The sequence below is a fragment of the Argentina anserina genome, chromosome 1 (assembly GCF_933775445.1).
Source record: "Argentina anserina chromosome 1, drPotAnse1.1, whole genome shotgun sequence".
NCBI classification, from domain to species: Eukaryota; Viridiplantae; Streptophyta; class Magnoliopsida; order Rosales; family Rosaceae; genus Argentina; species Argentina anserina.
In genome coordinates this window covers 15,510,912-15,534,960 of record NC_065872.1, presented here as the reverse complement: position 1 = coordinate 15,534,960, position 24,049 = coordinate 15,510,912, and the positions used below count along the sequence as shown (strand labels likewise).

Genomic DNA, 24,049 nt, shown 5'->3' with positions numbered 1-24,049 from the left:
CTGATATCAATAATTCTAAACATAAACACTAGAGACATGGTTTTCTAATTATACAAGAGGAAAACAAAACTTACAGAGGTGACAATGACTTGGCTAGCGCCTTCTTCTATGTACCACAAAAAATTATCTGAATTGATCTCACCTCCTACTTGCAGACCACCTTAATTAAACCAGTCCTCCTAGCAAGTTTAGCAGAAGAAATTATGTAAGTTTTAAACATATATCATCAACCATAGAATATAAAGGGAAGTAGCACACTCATAGGCAATGAACTAAGAGAAAGCTGATGATGTTCAAACAGTTAATTGGCATCTCTTGACATCAGTTTTTCTATACCTCATTTCTAATTAATGCAAGTAACAATCTAAAATCTCATTCGACTAATATCAAACCATGTTACCATCCAAAGATTAAGTTTATTTACCGAACCTAAGAGTGATGTGCTCATATAATCATGTATTTCTATGCACAATATCCTTGGTATTTATGCTTAGTTCAAGTTGTTTTTGGTTTTCATTTTTCAATGTTATTTTAGTGTTTTTGTAGGTTTTTGTCAATGAGAAAAGAAAAGAAGTTAAAATAAGCTAGCAAAGATTGAATAGCAATTTAATCTCAAATTCAAAATCTCCCAAGGTCTAACTTTGCGGAGCCACTGAGAAAGTTTCAAATCGAGTTAGACTATGAGACTTATACCATTGGAAAGATAGGGAAGTATACTTTATGTAGGATTTTACGGATCTCAATTTCGATACTCTAATCAAGTTATGATCATTTAAGTAAAAGAAGGTCCACTAGTACATAAAATCTTTCAATGACGTTTTTCCAATGCCTTTTGAAAAACGCCATGAGAGTCTTTTCATGATGTTTTTCAAACGTCACCCGGTTCTGTCACATCCCGGAAGAGATAATAACAGTATTAGAGTTAAAAAATTAGGATTAAGAAGGAAACAAAAGAACAGAGTCTATTTGAACACTCCCTAGTTTGGAAACCTATATAAATTTTTCACAAACAACAAACCAAGTTCACAAACAAAATTTGAATTGAAGACTCAAATTACAACTTTGGAAACACACTTAAAATAATTATGCAAGCTTTACAATATCTTTTAAACAATGGAAGGTGATCAAATAGTCACCGGCCCAAAATGAATATAACAATGGCAACCTAAAATATACAACAAAGGTGACAATGATTATAACACAACCTCAAGACTTATATCTCAATTAGTACAAGATACAAGAGAGAGCTAATAAACTAACGACAACTTCAAATGACTCAAAGAATGTGTACTCCTAAACTTCACATTTCCTAAACCCTTGCTGGCTCCTAACTTGCACAAAAAACTATAGTAGGAGTGAGATTCGTCCTCGCTTACCTAGTAGGGGCCAACCCACCTCTGTGGTTTGAAATTAGGGTTGGCTAAGTTTTATGAAAACACGAAATATTTATATGTGAGCACGTGCTTTAGAATGCTAACACTCTACAATAATCTCAATAAGAATTAAGTTATGTTTGTAGCGACCTTAAATTCTTAACAGTAAAATTTCAAAATTTAGAATGCTAACACTCTACAATAAATCTCAATGTAATTGAAATTACAATACAGCTGCTGAATATCGATCATGAGTTTAAATAACAAACTCAGTTACAACTTGAATCCAAACACACTATTTACAATTAAGTATAAATTACCGTTGTAGAATTTACTTGAGACTCACCAAAACTAAAGAATTGAATCAAACAGCACACTGCTGACAGCTGGTCAACTTACCAACTGCAACTACGTACAACCTGCGGTACTACCCCTGCACCATTGATTGGTACACCGGGATTGCAAACACAAACCCGGTCAGCTTCACAGCTGGTATGAGTAAACTGAACATAACTACTCAACACATAAACAACAACAACAATAACATGCAACAACGACAATATATAATGCATCACATCTCAATCAAAGTTAAGTCGTCGACTTAACATTATCACAACACCATTAATTTACAACAACATTTACTCCATAGACAAATAACATCATCACATCGTTACCACGACAACAACACGTACAACATTAATATCTCACTACACTCAAACTCCACAACACAAAAACACCAACCACTCAGACTCCATCAACAACCACAACACTAACCACAACAACATCAACACCCTCAACAACCTAAGGCAAGTAAAAGGTAACCTATTACCTCAACTCCCTAATCACACAAACAGGCGTAATGCATAACGACATTACCCTCAACACACTTGGTCTACTAATCTCCTTCACCACATAGGAGGGATTAAGTGCCTAATGATCCCCTTCGCCACATAAGAGGGATCAACGATCTCATACCCCACACCGGAGAGTAGGGGTGGAATTCAGCCCAAACGGTTCGGTTTTGGGCTCAAACTGAAATTAAACTTCGGTTCGGTTCAGTTCAGTTCACGGTTCTCAAATAGACCAAACTGAAAACTGAACCGACTGGTTCGGTTCGGTTCGGTTTTTTCTGTTTTTTTTTTGTAAATTTGAAAAAAAAACTGACTGAATTACTGAATGAGACATATGGTTCCATTTGAGGATCTAAACTTTTTTCTTACCCTAAAACAATCATTTCTAACAATCAAAACATTATGATTTTACACAATTTATAGGTTCATACACCATAAAACACAAATTCAAAGTCCAAACTTCAAAGTAAATTGAGTTCACCAAAGTCCAAATAAACATGAAATTTTTCATAACAAATGAGTCTCCTTGTGAATGCCATAATCCCTCATTCATCAATTCTCAAGACCATGAAGTGGTGTTTGGTGTCAACACATCATTCCAAACATTTCCCACCACCACATTTGAACATGACTCCTTTCGTAATTCTACATCCAATATTAATAAGAGAAACATCACATATTAGAAACTTCATGAAATATTTCAACCTCTTCCGTACTGAGCTCATGACTTATGGCAACATTATCATTCGTAATCCAATTTTGAACACATATCAATGCCTCCACCATTTTAGGACTTAATGAAGCACGATATGGATCAATCACCCTCCCACTAGTGCTAAAGCAAGACTCCGAAGCTATAATGGAAACGGGAATAGCTAATACATCCCTAACAATGCGTGCCAATATAGGGTACTTGTGAATTCTATTTATCTTCCACCAATTTACCAAATGGAATTTCTCATGATCACTCTCTATAGCATCTCCAAGATACCTATCAATGTCATTGTTAATGAGTTCGGTTCGCCTTGCTATTCTCCTTTCTTCTTTCTCCTTCAACATCTTATCAAACTCCGTTAAACCCTCAATTGAAGTTGAACTCCCTACATTCCCCTCATTAGACACTTGAGAACCACTAACACTAAATTATTCATCTTCCTCATAAACCTTGCCCCGAAGCCTTCATCTTCTCCATATTAGTAGGGTACTTGCGGCATTTTTCTATGTGATTGTTCAAGTTCGTAGTTCCATTGCCACTAGGATCGGCTAAACACTCATTTCCACAATAATTACAAACTCCCTTCACCCTTTTCGTAGTGCCCTTGCTAACCAAGATCCTCTTAAAATGATCCCACACCGGAGCCCTTTCTTTTTCCTTCAACCGTGCCAAATATGTTTCGTCACTTTCTTCTTCTGGCTTTTTGGGAAAGCATGGTGGCGACGTTGTGTCGATCTTCACCATCAATTCTTGCCGGAATAGCACTTTTCTTGTCGGAATACTGATAATACAACCCCATATCAATGTAACCCTTCAAGTACCTATAGATGTTCTTGATACCGGTCCAATGACGTATAGTTGGTGCAGAACTAAACCTTGCCAGGAAGTTCACTAAGAATGCAATGTCTGGACGAGTACATTGAGATAGATAAAGCAAAGTTCCTATATCACTCAAATATGGATATTCAGGACCAAGTATCTCTTCATCGTCATCTTTCGAACAAAATGGATCTTTCTTGGCATCCAGACTTCTTACGACCATGAGAGTACTAGAAGGGTGCAAAACTTCGTCCATACAGAATCGTCTGAGCATCTTTTAGACGTATGCAAACTAGTGTATAAGGATTCCACCAACTCTATGCTCAATTTCCAAACCTAAGTAAAACTGAGTCTTTTCTATGTCTTTCATCTCAAATTCTGCTTTCAAATAGCTTATCGTCTCACCAATCTCATTAAAAGATCCAATTACCTTCATCTTATTAAAAGATCCATAGATAGCTACTATAGCAAAACTAGAACTATTGCGTTTGATAAACACGCAAGGGCACAGTTCATCGTTCTTGTATTCCTTCCCAATCAAGTATTCACTCAAACGTGTATACCACATTCTACTGAACTGTTTTAGTCCATAAAGTGAGCGTTGTAACCTTCATGTATATCTCTGTATTTAGATCCCCATAAAGATACGCAGTCACCACATCTAACAACTGCATGTCTAGCTTTTCAGATACCATTAGACTTATCAGATATCGGAAGGTAATGATATCCATAACCGGAGAATACGTCTCCACATAGTCAACACCAGGATGCTGAGAGAATCCTTGAGCAACGAGTCATGCTTTTATACCGCATGACTTCACCTTTCTCATTCAGCTTACGAATAAAGACCCATTTATGTCCAACTAGTTTAACATTCGGCGGTACTTCAACGACTGGACCGAAAACTTGCCTTTTATTTAGAGAGTCTAGTTCCGTTTGGATTGTTTTCTTCCATTTCGGCCAATCTGCTCTTCGTTGACATTCTTCAATCGAGCGCGGTTCGATGTCATCGTTGTCGATGATTTTTCGAGTGGCGGAATAAGCAAACACATCATCTATCCGCATGAAATTCCTATCCATGACTTCTGGAGCATTTAACTCGTTCAATGAGATTTCTTTGTTCTCTGATATCATCAATGAGTCTAAAGCGTCCCTCAGATCATCAAGTGTTGATTCATGGACATAGCTATAATCATAGATAATTTCGAAGCTTGGGTTGTCTGAGTCTATGACGAGTGGATCAGTTTGTACCTTGACTTTAGCTATTTTTCTTGGTTGTGAGTTAGTGGAACCTTCGCCCTCGCCCTCTTCTTGGAAGGAGCCGAGATCATCGCCGTGCCTCTACCTAGGGTAGGCTTGGCCGAGCCTTGCCCTGGTATGGCGGTATCTTGCCCGAAGTTCGGGACTTCTAACTTCACAAGATAGTTTGCAGAAGGTATACTCGATCTTGTCACTTTTGTAATATCTATAAAGGCATCATGCATCAAATCTACCAACTTATGTAATTGGAAAATATGTTGCACTTCAATCTCAAGATGAGATGTGCGAGGATCCCAATGAGACATAGTGGGGGTATTCCACGTCAATTCTCGACGTTTATCTTGAACATATGTGTTCTTATTTCCACCTAAATGTGAGAAGTGTGTCTCATTGAAGTGACAATCTACAAATCTAGCAGTAAAGAGATCTCTTGTCTGAGCGTCAATGAAGTGGATAATCGTTGGAGAGTTATATCCACCATAAATTGTTATTCATCTCTGTGGACCCATTTTCTTATGCAGTGGAGGTGTAATAGGCACATAAACCGCACAACCAAACATGCGTAAATGTGAAATGTCAGGCTCATATCCAGTTACCTACTGGTACACACTAATAGGTTGTTTGGTGGTGGGTCTGAAATGAATAAGTACAGCTGCATGCAAGATTGCATGTCCCCAAGCAGTTATGGACAAGTTACAATGCATAACTAAAGCCAGAGCTATAAGTTGTAACCACTTAATTGTCGCTTCTGCCAATCAATTCTGAGAATGAGCGTTGGGTACGAGATGTTCAATATCTATTCTGATTGAGATGCAATAATCATTAAATGTCTTCGAAGTGAATTCTCCTGCATTATCCAGTCTAATGGACTTAATCGGATGGCAGGGTGGTGAGGCCTGAGTTTAATTATTTGAGCAAGGAGCTTCGGAAATGCAGCTTGTGTGTGGACAATAGATCGACATGTAACCAGCAAGTTGATGCATCTACCATAACCATAAAGTATCTAAATGGTCCGCACTCTGGATGTATTGGTCCACATATATCACCTTGGATCATTTGTAAGAATAAAATGTTATGTGTATTATCAACTGCAAAGGAAGGCCTGCATATTTGCCAATACACAAATTTTACAAAATGATTTATAGGCATTAGAGATTGCGGAAAAGGCATCGCATAACTCCACGGGCTCCATCACGGACTTAAAGGACCATTGGAAAGCCTTGGCAGGCCGTGAGGTCGAGCCATAGCTGGACACAAGTGCCACATCTGTGCCACCATCATCCATGGCGTGTGGGGTTCCCAAATGCTTGTTGGCTTTGAAAAATGAATGACCGTGTGAAGTTTTTAATATACGAATCATCATATCACGTCCTATATGACCTAGATGATTATGTCATAGCTTGTAAGCGTTAGAATCACAGAAAGACTTGCTAACTGCATTTGATTCAATTGCACGTAGCGTGGTAAAGTACAACCCACTATTAACACGCTCAAACATCTCTAGGTTATGACGATGATGTCCATAAAAAGAGGTAACACATAGATACTCATTTCCGTTAATAACTTTGGTGTTTAGGTGATAATCGTTGGCAGGAATACCCTTAAAATTGAGCAAGGTTCGGTTTCCCTCTGGTGCATAAAGTGCATCGTTGACTCTTATGAGAGTACCATTAGGTAGCAAGAATTGCGTTATACGCCTTTGGATCAATTGATCGGTCCCAATGAGACAAGTCACAGAGGATTTGTAAGGCACAAATTGTGTAAAAAGTTGCTTATCCAGCAAAAATGTGTGGGTTGTTCCACAATCTGTTAAGCATTCTATCTCGTCGGTTGACATCTACAAGTAAATTGTAAAACATAATTAGTCTTTGTAAAGACAATGCGAATATTCTCTAAGAGGAGGAATTATAATATGAAAGGTCAAAACAAGGTGTGATCCCTTAAATGTGCATAACGGTATCATAGATACTTAGAGAAATCACATGAGAAACTTATGTGTGTCAAATAGTAAGCATGTTATCATTGGATCAAATAACTATGATCGGCACAAGACAATAAAGTAGCACTGCATGGTCATATGTCCATGGCGAGGTTGCAGGGCCTAGGCGGGGGCGGGGGCGGGGGCGGGGGTGTGCCTAGGCGGGGCTGCAGTGTGGCCGTGCAGGGGGGGACTGATAGTCACGTATTTATGTGACTTTTATTATGTTAATTATTCCTTTTACTTAGCTATTTTGTTAGTTTTTATATTTTTAATTAACTTTATTTGTTTTTAGGTATTTTGAAGTGGAATAAAGAAGAAGAAAAAAATCTACACCTATATTATGCAAATGAGCGATTGAGCCTAAATGTGATTATACATGTTTTCTTTGTTGTGTCAATTGCTTATCATAGATTAAGTTAATGGACTCTAAATGTAACGACCCTAAAATTTCGAGCATAAAAACTCAAAATTTCAAAGTCGTTAAACACCAAAAGAATCTCAACGAATCGAAATCATTTTACATGCACAGCGGATCATCACTGAGTTCTCAATACAACTCAGAAAACCAATTACTACAAACCAAATTTATAATTCAGCATTACATAAAATAGAAATGTAATAATCCTCACAATTTCTCACAAAACTCACCAATAAGTCCTCACGAATTCTCACACACAATTCTGAAATGCAAACCACACCACAAGCAGGATAATGAATAACTTCGAGACTCCAGAGTCGTCTCTCAATCTCCACTAGTCAACACCTGCAGAATTATCCCCTACACCATCGAATTGGTGCACCAAGATTGTAAACACAAACCCGGTAAGCTTATAGCTCGTATGAGTAAAATGAAAATATAATTCGCATATCAATATATACGAAAAATCACAATCAACAAATATAAATGTCCTCATGATTCAATGGACGGCCCATCTGGTTGTCCCAAAAATATATGAAATGAAAGTGCTCATGAGAAATCGGGCAACCCTTCTGGTTACCCAAAAACATTTATAATACGGGTACTAATGAACGCTGGTACACATCTGTTACCCCTCACGTAGTACACCGCCGATATTGGGTAACCACCCGCTACCCAACATCCAAATCAATCTGAGTACCCATGAGCCGATAACCACCCGTTACCTCACATGCAGTACTCCGGCAGACAGACTAGAGCTCTAACTATATCATAACTTTCGCCCGGCCAAATGCTAGGTTCCGACTTGCCAAACACGTACAATAATCTCACATCATATTGTACAAAAATCAAGTCCGAAGACAAATCAACATTTTAACAATCTCCATGTTAAAATTCACGTACAATAATCTCACATCATATTGTACAAATCAAAGTCACATGCTCGATAAAATCTTGTCATCGAAATGACATCATCACGATAAAATCATAACAGTACATTATATAGCAACTATATATATATATGTACTTATTTACCATTTATACAATATATATATAATCCACTATATCATATACATGTCATAATTCATAAACACGTCCGAAGACAAAACGTTTAACAAACATATAATAAAATCACGTACGATAATCACACCTCATATTGTACAAATTAATTCACATACTCGTCATATAATTCTCGTCATCGAAATGACCAATTCTAATGAATTCATAACAGTATATAATATAGCAAATTATATATATAAGTACTTATTTACCATTTATACAAATATATATATATTCTACTATATCATATACATGTCGTATTTCAATATTTAAAACTCTTGCAAAAATCTTGAATTCACCGCAAGGGTAGATTCGTAAATATGTGAGATTTTACTCACCTTATCGACTCGAGCGTAATTCCCCAATTTCCGAAGATAATTCATTTCCTTGATTTATCGATCACCTTGAAAAGATAAGAAAAGAATTTAGAAACGTTTCGTAAACCTTTAAATGCCGAAACAGTAATAATCGGTTACTGTTCAGCAATTTCCGGTTTTACGAATTTACTGTTCAATGTGTACTATTCACGTATTTACTATTCATGTATTACTGTACAAATACACATTCAATACGTATATCTGTACGAGTACATACTGTCTACGTATTTCTGTACGTACAAATACTATTCAAATGTACATAATGTCACAGTAAATATTAATTACCGAATTACCCTTCCAAAATTACTTTTTACATTTACTAAAAGTAATTTACATTTACATTTACCGTACGTAAATCACCTTTTTACATTTACCGTACGTAAATAAAATTACAAAATTACCCTTTCGGAAACACTGTTCACGCGCCGCCGCACGTGGCAGCACGTGGGGTACATGCGCCACTCGCCGGCGACCGCGCGTGGGGCCCACGCGCCTACTCCGGCACCGGAGCGTATCACGCCACCGCCGCCCCCAAAACCTTCCTCTTTCTCCCCTCTTCCTCCCCACGGTCTCACGCCGACTCCTTCCTCCTCCACGCACCCATACGCGCCACCCATAGCGGCGGCATCTCCCCCAAATCCCTCCCCCTCCGATCTCCTCTAAAACTCCATCAATCCAACCAAAAACAACACCAATCCACACAACAAGCATCACAACATCCAATTAGATGGAAACCTCACTTATTCCGGGCCTTGGCAGCGCCGGAGCTCATCGGAGAGTTCGCACCGATTGGGTTTGGTTCTTGCGAGTCGCGTCGAAGCTTCACGGTGGCGCTGGAGACCGTGGCTTGCTTGGAGGGAGACTGCGTCGAGCTTGCGAGGCTGCTGGTGTCGGCGGTGAAAGACATGTCGGCCTGGAGGCGGCGGATTGACGGAGAGAGTTTCTGAGGAGGGAGAGAAAGAGGGAGGGAGGCGGAGAGAAGAAAGAAAATGGGTTTCCTGAAATGGAAACCCTAATCACAAAAATATCCTATTTATACTCGTTTCTAAAATCGGAAACTAACTTCCGACGTTAATAACTTCTACGTCCGACGTCCGATTAGAACGCGTCACATACTTACGAACTCGTATCGACGAGCTCTACAAATTTCGTGAAGAAAGATTTCGCAACCGAGCAACGGAATAAAAGTCAATATATAGGTTGTGGTAACGTCACGTTTTTCGAATTAAACGTTCCGAGAACGTTTCTGTTTTTAGTTTCGTAACGTCGCAAACAATCACATTCATTCTAATTAAATTTCACAACTTGATAGAATCCAAATCAAACCAAATATTGTTCAAAAACTAGTGTTATTACACTAAAGATTACTAGAACTTGCTCTTGTGCTTGTCAAATCTTATAGTCATTATATATCTTGATTGGGGAAGTGATAAATGCACTTAAGATCTACCACTATTGCCATATGTAGCATGTGACTCATATTTTATGTACACAAGATGTGCAACCCTTAGTTAACCACTTTGAGCTTACATTATGAATTTTTTTTGTCATCACCCACACAACTTTACCCTTGAACCTTAGAATAGTAATATCTCTACCTTTATTCTAGAACTTAGTAGAGCTGTACATGAGACGTATACATGAAGACCAAGGCAGAAGATTGTGAAGATGAAGAAAAGAAATAAGTATGGGATATCAAGCTACTTGTGTTGTAAAACAAAACAAAAAAATGTGTATGTTCTTTTGTGATGTTTAGCTTATACCACAAGTTAACTGTAGATGAAAAGAATAAAATGAAGGCCCAACAAGATGAAATTCAGCCACAATGGTGATATATTTGGAAGAATACAATAGTGAAGATGCTTCAAGGGTTGTAAAGTTAGAAAAAGTCTCTTCATTGATGCTCTACTAGGTTTTAAAACTTGTTTGAATTTCATATCTCTTTTATTCTATAAACCTATGAGCTTAACCACATTACAACTTTATAAAGTCTTTTTTGATCTCAAGATAGGTAGCCTTTGATCTGTGGAGATAAGTCACAAAAGTTAAGCATATGGTTCGGTCACTTTGGCAAGTAATTGAGTTGAGTGAAAACCTTAGACATATGTTGAGAGAACCACTTATAGCGTACCCATGTGAGGTTGAATCTTAACTTGTTTATTGAATGCTATCGCTTTACATTCACCATGATTATGTCTTCGTCCTACATGTTGCATGTGTGTCATGTATTGACATTAACCTTCGAAATTTTGTGGATTGAACTGAAATATCATGTGATCTTGGTATTGCAATGTTAGAGAGATTGCTGAGACAAAGTGTTAAGGACATTAGAGTTTTGTAGCCTGTGATATTGTTGAGTCTTTCCGGAGTCTTAGTTTAGTGTTTTGCTTGAGGACTAGCAAAAGCCAAGTGTGAGGTATTTCGATAGTCACATATTTATGTGACTTTTATTGTGTTAATTATTCATTTTACTTAGCTATTTTGTTATGTTTTTATATTTTTAATTAACTTTATTTGTTTTTATTATTTTGAAGTGGAATAAAGAAGAAGAGAAAAATCTACACCTATATTATGCAAAAATCTGATTTTATTTTGGGTGTAATCATCACCTCTAGGTCTATCACTTCCTTCTTTATCACACACTCCCTCCATGATCATTCACTTCTTTCATGATCACCCACTTCCTTTCATGATCATTCACTTCTTTCATGATCACTCACTTCCTTCTACTTCATTCCATGATCACTCACCCCACTCACTACATCATTATCTCTCACTTTTCTCTACTTTTTCCACCACCATTCTTCTCTATAAAAACCATCATCACCACCATCTCAATATTGACATTTCGCTTAACATGACAAGTAAGAGAATGTAATACGGTTAATGACCTAACGACATTGGCTTAACTGTGAGTGCATTCATCTATAATTACTGACATTGTTTTGGGGTGATTGAAGCATATTTAGTGGTGGAGAGAAGTTCATAGCTATTATTTTTCTCATATTTACATCCATATTTACTTTTTAATATTCTATTTTTAGTAGTACTTCTGTCTTATTTATTTTTGTTCACCAATCAAACTAATTCCGAATACCCTCAAAATTTATGTGATAGTCCACCACTGTGTCTAGTTAGTGTCTATTTAATTTCGTAATTTGTGGTTAAGTCTAGATTACCGAATTAATTAGGTTTCCGCTCCTAGGTCGAGTTTGCCAGATTTCTGGTTTACGCCGTCTGTTTTTTTTTTTAAGTCTTAGTTTCACCAATCATTTGCGGGTAATGACCCGTATTTGCCATTTACTACATTGATATAATTGATTTGATAATATGATATTTTTGTAGGTGCTTTTGCGCTTATCAGGGACTGCAGGAGGCCGTGCAGGGTTGCGAGGTAGCTGTGCGCGGGGGGAGGGGGGATGTAGAACTACTGGAGGGCATGATGCCGGGGTCTTGCGAGGCGGCTATAGGGGCCGTGTGGAGGGAGCTGCAGGGCTATGAAGAGAGGCTGTGGGGGGGGGGGGGGTCTCCAGGGCCGGCGGTAAAGCTGCGGCGGTCCGGCAAGGCTGCAGTGGCGGCGGTTCTGGCGACATCTCCAACGACTTTTTCCGGCCAATTTCCTGAGCCTTTTTCAGGCCAAATTTTTTTTTTTCAATTCAAGCGTCATGTGGGGGTAAACCGGGCGATGGACGAAACATTTTGGTGGATTTCTAAGGCCGTAACTCGCGAACCTATTATAGTTTGCCACTCCCCCTAAGTTTCATGTGTTACTTCAATTGTCGAACCATTAATTCTCAATCATCACCATAAACCGGTGGAATTTAGTTCTATGAATCATTTTGTTTATAGATTCCAAACCATTCATGCTTTAAGGAAAACAAAGTAACGCTTGTATACATACTTATAACAAAAAAATAAAAACAAATATTTTATTGATTGCCAAAATAATCGTACATCAACATTGTTCTTGAAAAATAAACACTTGACTTAAAAAAAATCTTATTATGGAGATACTGCCATTACAAATCAAACTTAAAAGCTTAAATAAAATAAGCGATATAACGACAATCAATCGACATATATCTTAGTCAAAATCAAGAATGGAATGAGTCTCAGGACCGGCTTTCTCTTTCTCATTTGTCTGAAAGTCCTCAACTTTGACCTTGATGGTAGCATTAGCATCAGGCATCTTCAACATAGTTGCTTTCATTGGGCAAGTTTTGCTTGCACTTCTTGTGAGCTCGAACAATCTCTTTAGGAGTATGACATTACTTATGAAAGTGCTTATTTGAACCGCACTTGTAGCATGGAAGGTTCAGATTTGTAACCTTGGGCGAGTTGTCGAATTTGGAGGGTTGAGAGGCACCACGGCCTCGAGGGTTAGGGGGCCGGCGGTGGCACCATCCCTAGTCCAAGTTATGTTATGATGAGGCCATCTGTTTCCTCCAGTTTGGTACGGTGTAGATCGATCCCTTGATTTCTCTTTTCAACTTTTTCCCTTATATGTCTTCTTCTGGAACTCTTTTCGTCCCTGCAAGTCTTAGATTGTTGTTGTTGAGAATGATCTCATGATGACGTTCCTTCTTGAAAAGGTTCATCAAATCTGCAAAACTCTTGATTCTTTTGGCCTTATAATCAAGGTGATATTGGTGAGCCATTTCACTCGCAAATTCTGGGAAAGTCTCTAGGGTCTTCTCGATCATGTCATCGTTAGTTTTCTCCTTGCCACACACATTTAAGTCTTCCTAGATATTTAACATTGCCTGATGGTAATCATGAACCTTGGCAAAATCCAGTAGACGAACAGATCTCCATTCAGTTAAAAGAGTTGGCAACCGTGCGTCATGCGCATTATCAAACCATTCCTTGAGAGCTTCCCAAAGAACACTCAGATCTGTATACTTTAGGCACAGTTTGATGAGCACCATTTCCATATGGGGCCTGAGAAACATCAAGGCTTGTGCTTTCACCTCATCGGACTCTTGGTCCTCTTTTTCTTTTAGAGGTTTGATGGCAACAGTAAACTTCTTTCCGACGAACGTGACTTGCATTTCAGACACCAATCGAGGATACTTATTCGATGAGAATCTTGGATGTCGAACTCTGTTCGTGTATTTTCAAGCATCTACAAGAAAAATATTAAAGATGTTAGTTTCGAATTAACGAAACAAGTTTGATTAAATAAAACTATTTCAGAACAATTGTACAGGTCAAATCGATACAAATTTGCGGCTATGACTGCCACGATCAAAATTTGTATTGTTTTTTTTGATATATAGCTACACACAATGGCTACGAATGGTAATAGCGACACCCCAGCTACTCCTAAAACTCAATACCATGTGAATCATATCCCTGTGTATCACCCGAGAAGAAGAAGAATCAGGTTGACAAGAAAATGAAGTATGAAAGTCCCCGATGCAAGACAAAAATCAGATTAAAGTAAATTTTATTGAAAACATGAACTTTATTTTATAAATTTACCTTGAATTGCAAAATCGTGAATTTTCTTCTTCTTCTTCTCTTCTTTTCATATTGTACAACAACAACCTTGAAGCCTTGGTCTTCAACTCTTGGTGCGGCGTAGAGGAGGCTAGGGCCACCGAGAAGCGGCGACCGGAGGAGGCAGAGGGTTCGGAGGCCGGCGACACTAGGGCAAAAGGTGCGGCCGACTAGAGAAAAAAAATCCTAAGGTTTTAGGTTTTTTTTTTCGGGTTCTAGGCTTAGGGTTTTAAGGGCTAGAGTTACGTGCTTGATAACGTGAAACAGTAGAATGCATTCGAAAGAATAATTGTAATTTTATTAATAGATTTATGACCTTATATATATGCATTACATCAAAGATCCCGATGAATCAGGAATAAAATAACATTTATTAACTATTTATGTTATATTAATTAGAACAAGATACACTAAAAATGCTTAGGAGATGATTCTTTTACAACTCAGAATATTATGACCGCTGCTTGAGAGGTGGCTTTCGCAAAAAAAAAAAAAACAAACAAACAGTCATCTGCAAAGAAGAGGTTAAAAATACATAAACCCTTGGGTGATGATAGGATACCGACCTGTCTTACTAGTTTAAAGTTGAAACGTAACCAAAATTATACATTCGAGTCACGATTCCCGTCGGTTCTTTAATCCATTGGCTTTTAGATATATTTCGAGTCTTTCAATCCAGCCAAAGAAAATACAACTTCTATGATGTGGCTTGGCAAACCGAGAGAGAGAGAGGTCTAAGTGTCACATCGAATTTGTGAAAAATAATTAGTAGGAATGTTTCTTTTACGTGGGTGAGAGAAAGAGAATGAAAAATCTAGTTTTGAAGCCATAGGTTTATCAACCTGATATCCTATGTTTTGGTTCGAGTTTGCCATGTTGCCGCCTTCTGCCGTTTAACGTTCTCGTAAACGCTACAAGTTTTCTTCACCTCTAGAGCTCCACTGTCTTCATGGACCTCCTTTCAGTTCCTTCCCCGCCATCATTGGCTGGTAAACCAATCTCTTTCTCAACCCTTAAAATTTTCCCTCTTCTGGGTTTTGGCTATATGCTTCATGAGTTATATCGAATTTGTTAGCTTTTTCCATCTGGGTTTGACAATTAGTATACAAGTCTCTGTTGGTTGGTGTCAAGTTTGTGATCCCTTAGTAACTTGAGGTAATGGGTTATGGTTAATGGTCAGTTTCTTATTGTAGGGGAACAGTTTCTGCCTTTCTGGTGTTGCAAGCTTGCAATGCTCTATATTATGAGACAAGCTGCTGGATTTTGTTTTCTAGCTTTCACTAGATTGTGATCACGCGTCTTTAAGTTTGTGTCTTTGACCGTTGATTAGTATCTTAAGATCCCAAAATGAATTATCACTTCATCAAAGGGAGTAAATGAGGGAGATTATGGAACATTTTTTCCAACTCTATACAGGAAATTACATAAACATGTGTAATTACCTGGCTTTGTAACTTCAATTGGTATGCAAGACAATGGCTTTAAGTCTTTAACATTTGTAATCTCCTTGAAAAAATCATTTCCCGGAGGAATATTCATGCATTCTTTATCAACAGTCTGACAGGACAGGCAAGTAGGTCTATATCAAGTGCCTATCCGTGAGTATGATTAATTGAAAGAACTTTATTTTTTCAGTGGTTTTAGTGAAGCAGCTAAGTTGCAATGGCATAGGAAATGAGCGAGGTTCACACACGTTTGGAACCAACAGTTGGCACGAAGTTGAGTTTAGCCTCGCTAAGCTAGTTAATAACAAGTTAAATAGTAACATATCTTAAACAGTATAATGAATCTGCCTCCTGTAATACCAAGCATGAAATCAATTGGTTTCAAGGTTTTCCTTTTATCAGTCACGGTAATGTTCTTCCTCATATTTGGCTTCTCACTGATGTATGGTATGTTGCTTGAGATATTATTTCTCTAATTCAATCATAATCATGCAAATAATTTGTTGTTTCAGATGTATGGGTATGGTATGTGCAATAGTTGTGAGTGTTTGATGTATTGTTGCATTCTGTAGATTCTGAAGGTAACTGTTCTGGTTTTAGGGAATATGTTGTTTTTGGCACGGCAGCGTTTTTGCTCCTGGAGAAGTCCTGAAAGACTTAATCTGGATGCAATATTTGCAACAGATGGAGTATTGTATAAGAGTTTACGAAGGGGAACCAGATGTTTCTCCAAAAAAACTGACGCTTCTAGTTCTTTTTCAAATGGTACTGGAGAAAGTTTTGATGTACCTGTTAATATAAAATCATGTGAAGCTCGTATAATTTATGCGGTAGCTCCTGCCATGGGTCATAACCAGGTACAGTAATCTTATAAGCTGAGAACTTCCCTTTCCTTTGCTTTTGGGATTGATTTTCTTGAAATTTTAGAATTCGATCAAATGCAAGTCCTTTATGGGCCATGCATATAATGAACTATGCAAGTGTGATTAATTGGACTTGCTGCATGATGCCTTGAATAGTATCAACTAGTCTGTTCTCTGTCCTGCTCCTGTTTTAAACCTTTTTTGTGTTGGCTTATCTGCTTATTCTATTGCTGAGAACATTCCCATCCACATCTTAGGCTTTGGTTCATTATCATTGAGTACTTACCCAGATAACAAATCAGTGTAGTCGTCATTATCACTGCTGTACTATTCTGTTGATCATACTTCATGTAATACAGGTCATGTAAGCAATGTGTTTTCTGAGAATAGTTCTACATTATCCCATCAAAATGGTGTCAGTTGCTGGGAAACTCTTCAAATATTGTCATTTTGTGATATAGTATTTGAAAAATTGTCAACTTATCATTGAGAGGATATAATATGATTAATATCTCACGACAAGTTCTTTGATCAACCATAAATCTGTTGAGTCATTAGCTATTCTTCTCAGTAGTCTTTTTACTTAATTTTCTAATTGTAGCATTAACTCTTATACTATATGCCTCTAATTCTACTCCGAACTCATTATTTCCAACAGGAAGCTCATCCAGAGTCTCACTTTAGAGTTCCTGCAATAGTGCAGACTCTTGAAGAAATGGAGCTCACACCGAAGGTATCGTCCACTCTGTCAAAATATAACTCATAGGATGGAAAGATCTCAACTCTAAAACATTTTTGACTCACGTTTCCAATGTGGCAAGGAGAAATTGAGAAATATATAGTATTCAGTAGAATATATCTCTTGCAGCTCCTGATCTTTTTCAAATTGCGATTATCCTGATTGTTACCAATAATCTTAATACAATCATAGTTTCACAAAAGAAGTTTCAAGTTCTGATTTAAGTTCTATTTTTTGTTGTAATAGGAGCATACTTTATCCATACTTTTATTTCCTTCTACACCAAATTCATTGCAAGTCATTTAGGTAACAGATCTTCCAAGTACGGGACCTCAAAGTCCTTGCCATTGATCCTCATGTAGGCTAGTTCAAATATGCTCTGACTGACCATGTACTCTTCAAAATTGTCTTCATAGAGTTGCTTGACAACTACTATCGACAGATATCAAAGGCATGCAATGACATTAGGCCACACAATCTGTTAATAGGAACACTAGGATATTGTTCTCCATCCAGTTATTGGTAGTTAAGGATGTTGTTTCCGTAACACATATATACCTAATTGTTTTAGTCACTTAGTGAACATCTTGTTCTATTTCTTTATAGAAATATTTGTATTACAATATATTCCAGTTTGTTTAATCATCTTCTCTTTGTAACCCAGTTCCGTGGCTCGAAGGTTATTGAACTTCAAAATTTTAGGTCTGCATCAGTGGATGACATCACAAGTGTTCATACACAATCATATGTATTAGGCCTTGAAAAGGTAGCTTCTAAGTTATTAGCAAATTAATATTGTATAGATCTTTTTCTTTCAGTACTGGGGATACTAAAAGAAATTTTCGACTTCTCGCATTTCATGTATATAGCCTGAGAAATGAATTGGTCTGTGTATGATCTCCACTCTTTCCTTGCATATGGTGTTTCTTTGTCTTCACTTTTCCTACTGATATTGTTAGCTTTGGACAGTATTGGTGCTTGAATTTTTTTTTCTAATGTAATACTAAAGAGGGATACAATATATTTCTTGATTTTGATTCATCATTTATGCATCAATTGTATTTTAGAACCATCAATTGTGAGGACTATTTGCTCCTTTGGATATATTATTTGTTTAGTCATCTTATTTTGCCCCTCCATCGATCCATTTCTAGGCTATGGATCAAGCCTCAAAAGACGGCCTTATTTTAATAGAAGGCTCTGGACCAACATATGCAACTGTTGATGTAAGTATCACATACCAGACCCCAGTTTTATTTTACAAGCAAACTGGATAGCCATTATTTAAAAAAAATCAAATATTTTTCTTTTTCAGTTCTGCTTCTACTAAGAGTTTTGTGAATATACTGTAGACATTTCAGGACTCACTTATAGCAGCTGGAGCAGGAATTGCCTTAATTGATTCAGTGGTGATTTCTCGATCAGTGTCTTGCTGATAATCTAGGCTACTATGTATTCTGAACTGTTCTGGTGATTCATTCGCTTAGAAGTTCAATTGATTATGAGACTCTACATCAAGAAGATGTATATTTTATATGGTGTAAATCTCGTCTCGTCCAATACATTCTTTTTCTTATTCCAGGTAGCCGAGTCAAAGAAAAGCAGGGATCCACCTACAGGTTTTGCTTTGATAAGACCTCCAGGACACCATGCAATTCCAAAGGGTCCAATGGGTTTTTGTGTGTTTGGTAATATTGCAATTGCAGCTCGTTATGCTCAGCGTGCACATGGCTTGAAGCGTGTCTTTATAATTGATTTTGATGTTCACCATGGGAATGGGACAAACGATGCTTTCTATGAGGATCCGGACATATTCTTCCTTTCAACTCACCAAGTAAGTAATATTTTTTCAGATCAGTTCGATACACTCTGTATGAGTTTTATTCATAGGTCCGTGTCTAGAATTGAATTTTTTTCCATGGTTGAACACTGCTGATGGTATGTTCTTTTATTTTATTTTTATTTTTAAGGACTGCATATGGTAGTCTGAATTCTGAAAATGCCTTTGAAGTAACAAATTTGCAGACTGAATCAAAGCCCTAATATTGAGCTATATGTCAACCCAAAATCTGACAGATCATCCATCACCAGTCGTCCAGAACTCCAGATATAAGATAAAGTACTTGAACCGTCAACCAAAGCCTTATAATTGAATTCAGTAATGATATTATATCATGGATAGTGGATACTTCTTTGATGATAGAACATCATAAACCCTGATAATTATGTTGGATATTCTTACTAGCTTAGCCAACATCACTTGATTCATATCAGCAAACTGTTGATTCCTAAGCCACCAAAAATCTTTTGGTTGGCAGCAACGCCCCATTAGACAAAGTGGAGTTTTTTGCTATTTCCTTTTGATGCCAAAGGAAACTTTGGTTTATTTCAGCTGCCGTAGATTATTCAGTGCAACTTAGCAGTTTGCAGAGCATATAAGGGTAGAAGCCAACTGGCAAACCTATGAATGACTTTGTCTATATTCCAGAATGAGGGCTTGGTGATTCTTGAGTGACTGAGAGACATTTCAAACTGGTTACCAAGATTATAGTAAAATGGGATCCACATTTGCCACTGCTAGCTAACAGTTAAGCTTGATATGGTGGCAGTTGGAACACGTTCAGACATTGATATAAACATTAACAAATGAGAAATTTTTAACTAATTAGGAAGCTACAACAGGCCCGCTGTGAACTTTGAGCAATCTTCTTCTAACAAATATTCTTTGTAAATAGTCTTTGAGCTTTAAAAGACCAAAGTGCATAGTAAGCTTTCTAATAGAGAGAGGTAATTGAGCTTCATGACCACCTTTATAAAGAAACCATTACAGCAGATTATAGGCTTTGGATAAGCTCTTTCACAACCTATATATAACCTATAAGATCCCTATACCAAGAAGCAGGAACATAGCTAACCTAATTAGGACTTATTAAATTCTACTAGCCATCAGCCTATCATGTTAAATTTTACTAGCTGTCATGAACATTTTGTGTACGCAATCCCAGATTCGATTGCAGACTTTATAATCTCAGTGATTTCAACCGCATAAAAGATTCCCATAGTTGGTAAAGAAAGGCAGGAAAGTCACCAATTCCTGGAGACGTGAGCCCTCCATTGTTGGATATTGTCATTGTAACTTCAACTGTAAAGAGTGGGAAAAGGAGGAGGACCTGGAGGGGTTATCTGGAATTTCAGATGTCAATTACTCATTAGAGAAAAGCTGACCAAAGAAGCCAACAGCAATTTCCTTCGTTGCTTATGATTAGTGAACCACTTTCGATTACAATCATATATCTCTTCAATGTTGTTTCTTGTATCCAAAGGTGAGTCAATCATGGCAATTCTATTAATCTAATCTCTTAGACCTTCAGCCTTTTTGGCAACTATCCACTGCTTGTCTCATGGCTGAAACCAGCTCAATGATGAGCATCCAGGGAAAACCATGGCCATCAAGGTTAAGAGAACTTCTGATTGATAGAAAGGCCCAGTTTGACCATGAATCCCTGTCAGTGATATATTGCGAGTTTGTCAGTGACCAGTGTCAATGTTGGCTTCTGAGAATATATTGTACCTGAAAAGCCATAGCTTTGAGAATACTCGAAGAACTGAAATTTAGGAAAAAGCTTTTGACGTCTAAGTTGAAGCCTAGGTAGTAGGTACATGAAGAGTTGGGAGAGAATTAAAGGCATAATTAAATTTTTTTTTTATAGAAAAAACAGCATTTCTGAACTTCTAACCACCTGAACCTTACTCATTCCAAAAAGTGACTCTAGACATTGATATTGAGGTGGTTGCGAGAGTCCTCGAGGTGAGGAAGAGCATTGTTTTGTTCATTTGTATTAGTAACAATGGATTTCTGCCAGTAGCAGACAGGGACGGAGCTATGCTAGGGCCTGAGGGTGCCATGGCACCCCTCAGCCTTCTTGCTGCAGTGTGATTTCAAAGTATGAGTCTATTGATTTAGGGACAACTTCTAACAAATATGCTTACTGACACCCCTAATATTTGAGTCCATAGCTGCGTGCAAACACTAGAATAGCAGTAGTTTCCTTCAATACAGTATAGTAAATGGAAAATGTTAATATGTAATATCATAGATTGAACCTGATCTGTGCTCAAAGTTGACTCACTTTTGTACCAGAATGAGTACCTTCCTCAGGAGGCAATGGCCATGACCAATAGAATTAAGGATATTTTTTTTCTGTGGGTGGGGAGGAAATTCAGGGTGCTGAACTGGCTCTGGAAGTGGAACTTGTGTTCTTCCTCAGTTAATTTATATTAGTGAGCTAGGGCTGGTGTTCCTTGAATTGGCTCTAAATCAGTCTGAAATCGAGCATTCACAATCTTCTCCTCCAACTGCTAAATTCCTTCAATTGTATCCACACTCCTTGTGCACGTAGCCAGGTCAGAAGCTTTCCCCTAAATGCCTAGTATGATATGATAGTTGTCGCCATGTCTGCATTTACCTAGTATGATTTGATAATTGTTGTCACGGATTGTTAAATTCACCAGGCTCGCCAAATAATTCTGGCTGCGAGGATTCATAGCAGAAAGTCATATAGGGTAATAAGACTATAAAAGTCGGAGGGAGGCAAAGGAAGAGTAGCATTAGTAGATCAGTTAAATAATCTCATTAAAGAAATGCATATTTAATTGATATAAATTGCCAGAGAATTGGCCTAACATGAAAACAAAAACAGTACCAGAGTTGTACAATGGCTGAGTTCTGCTCTTAACATCTCTTTTTTGTTGTTTAGATTAGTATTGTTTTGAAAAGTATTGATGTTATTACTACTGCATTATTTGATTTAGGATGGGAGTTACCCTGGTACCGGAAAATTTGATGAGATAGGTAAAGGGGATGGCGAAGGTACGACACTAAATCTTCCTCTCCCAGGAGGGTCAGGTGATTTTGCTATGAGAAGTGTGTTTGATGAAGTAATTGTGCCATGTGCTCAAAGATTTAAGCCAGATATTATTCTTGTCTCTGCTGGGTGAGTTCTGCATTCCATGAAAAATCAATATAGGCATACTTGATTGACTTCACAATATCATTTATATTCATCACTGGTAAACAATGAAAAAAAAAAAACCATTCCTTTAATTTTTGTAACTTTATATCTCAGAGTCTGTACATTGAAAATCTTAAATTAGTCATTTCACTGAACTAAAAATTACAGGTATGATGCGCATGCATTGGATCCACTCGCAAGTTTGCAGTTCACAACTGGAACATATTACATGCTAGCAGCTAGTATTCAACAACTCGCCAAGGATATGTGCGGAGGCCGGTGTGTGTTTTTCTTAGAAGGAGGATATAATCTCGACTCTCTGTCATATTCAGTTGCAGATTCATTTCGTGCTTTTCTTAAAGAGCCGAGTTTGGCGTCGACCTTTGACAACCCTGCCATGTTGTATGAAGAGCCATCAATGAAGGTTAAGGAGGCAATTCAAAGGGTTAAACATATGCATTCTTTGTGAATATCTCATATTTTCACCTAACATTTCTATATTATAAATAGTTATGTACATATGTTGACCCATTGAAATCACGGCAATCCTCTAGATTTATATTGATACTTCTTGTGTTGAGCAGATTTTCTTCGTTCTTTATCCTTATATATATATATATATATATATGTATATATATATATAGCTTCTTGGTTGCGGACGTCCGCACCGTCCGCACGGTGTGGATTCGGCGATTCCGGCCGGAGCTGCAGCGCCCGTGTGGGTTGGCCGGAATCTCAAAATTTCAAATTTTTTGGCATCATGCGAAGATTTCGAGATTTCGGCCAGCCGTAGGCTAGCGTTGCAGCTCCAGCCGGCACATACAGGAGCGCCGAGAGGAGGGGAGTGCGGTTGTGCTGGTCGGCACCGTCGTTGCGCGTCGTCGGTGGCCGGAATCACCGAATCTGTCGCATATGAGAATTTATGTGTACATATATATATATATATATATATATATATATATACAGATTTTCTCAAATGCGGAGGTCCGCACCAATGATTTTGGTGCGGATTTCCATCTTTTTACCACTTTTTGATCGAATTTTCTCATCTCCACCGTTTAGTATCTAGATAATATTATGTAGATCATCTCTGCAAATTTTCAGCCAATTTGGTAATCGTTAAGGCCCTCAAAATCGAATAACAAATGGACGGACCGAATTCTGTCGAACCGTTACCGTTCATATTTTTAACAGAAAAACGCAATTTTGAGGGCCTTAACGATTACCAAATTGGCTGAAATTTTGCAGAGATGATCTACACAATATTATCTAGATACTAGATAGTGGAGATGAGAAAATTTGATCAAAAAGTGGTAAAAAGATGGAAATCCGCACCAAAATCTTGGTGCGGACCTCCGCAGCCAAGAAGGGCTATATATATATATATATATATATAATCGGCACCGTCGTTGCGCGTCGTCGGTGGCCGGAATCACCGAATCTGTCGCATATGAGAATTTATGTATATGTATATATATATATATCATGTCTATAACTGCTAAATTAGATTAGGAGTTAAGGGCTGCTCACCTAAGGTACAGTTTTTAAGGAACTGTGACTACGTGAGGGACAAGTGAATCTGACGATTGGAAACAAAAGTGCAAGTTTAAGTTGTTTTGACCTCATCCTTTTTAT

At 37.7% G+C, this 24,049-nt stretch overlaps 1 protein-coding gene across 3 annotated transcripts; it reads left to right on the top strand.

Moving 5' to 3' along the window:
* The first annotated feature begins 14,962 nt into the window (after positions 1-14,962).
* Positions 14,963-22,997, top strand: LOC126785014 (histone deacetylase 14, chloroplastic). 3 transcript variants are annotated; one of them, XM_050510583.1, is made up of 10 exons: positions 14,963-15,344; positions 15,991-16,073; positions 16,373-16,657; positions 17,322-17,396; positions 18,067-18,168; positions 18,557-18,628; positions 18,755-18,811; positions 18,985-19,236; positions 22,215-22,396; positions 22,583-22,997. In XM_050510583.1, the coding sequence occupies exons 1-10, from the start codon at positions 15,305-15,307 to the stop codon at positions 22,881-22,883; spliced, it is 1,449 nt and encodes a 482-aa protein (XP_050366540.1). In that variant the 5' UTR covers positions 14,963-15,304; the 3' UTR covers positions 22,884-22,997. The 3 variants fall into 3 exon arrangements, with proteins under 3 accessions (XP_050366540.1, XP_050366558.1, XP_050366550.1); XM_050510601.1 differs by lacking the exon at positions 15,991-16,073 and having other exon boundaries at positions 14,967-15,344; XM_050510593.1 differs by lacking the exon at positions 15,991-16,073 and having other exon boundaries at positions 14,968-15,344; positions 16,401-16,657.
* The last annotated feature ends 1,052 nt before the right edge of the window (positions 22,998-24,049 follow it).

Coding starts and splice junctions, on each gene's coding strand:
- LOC126785014 (XM_050510583.1), top strand. CDS start 15,305: ATGGACCTCCTTTCAGTTCCTTCCCCGCCATCATTGGCTG. Junction 17,397..18,066: donor AAATGGAGCTCACACCGAAG/GTATCGTCCACT, acceptor TTTGTAACCCAG/TTCCGTGGCTCGAAGGTTAT. Junction 22,397..22,582: donor ATTATTCTTGTCTCTGCTGG/GTGAGTTCTGCA, acceptor TAAAAATTACAG/GTATGATGCGCATGCATTGG.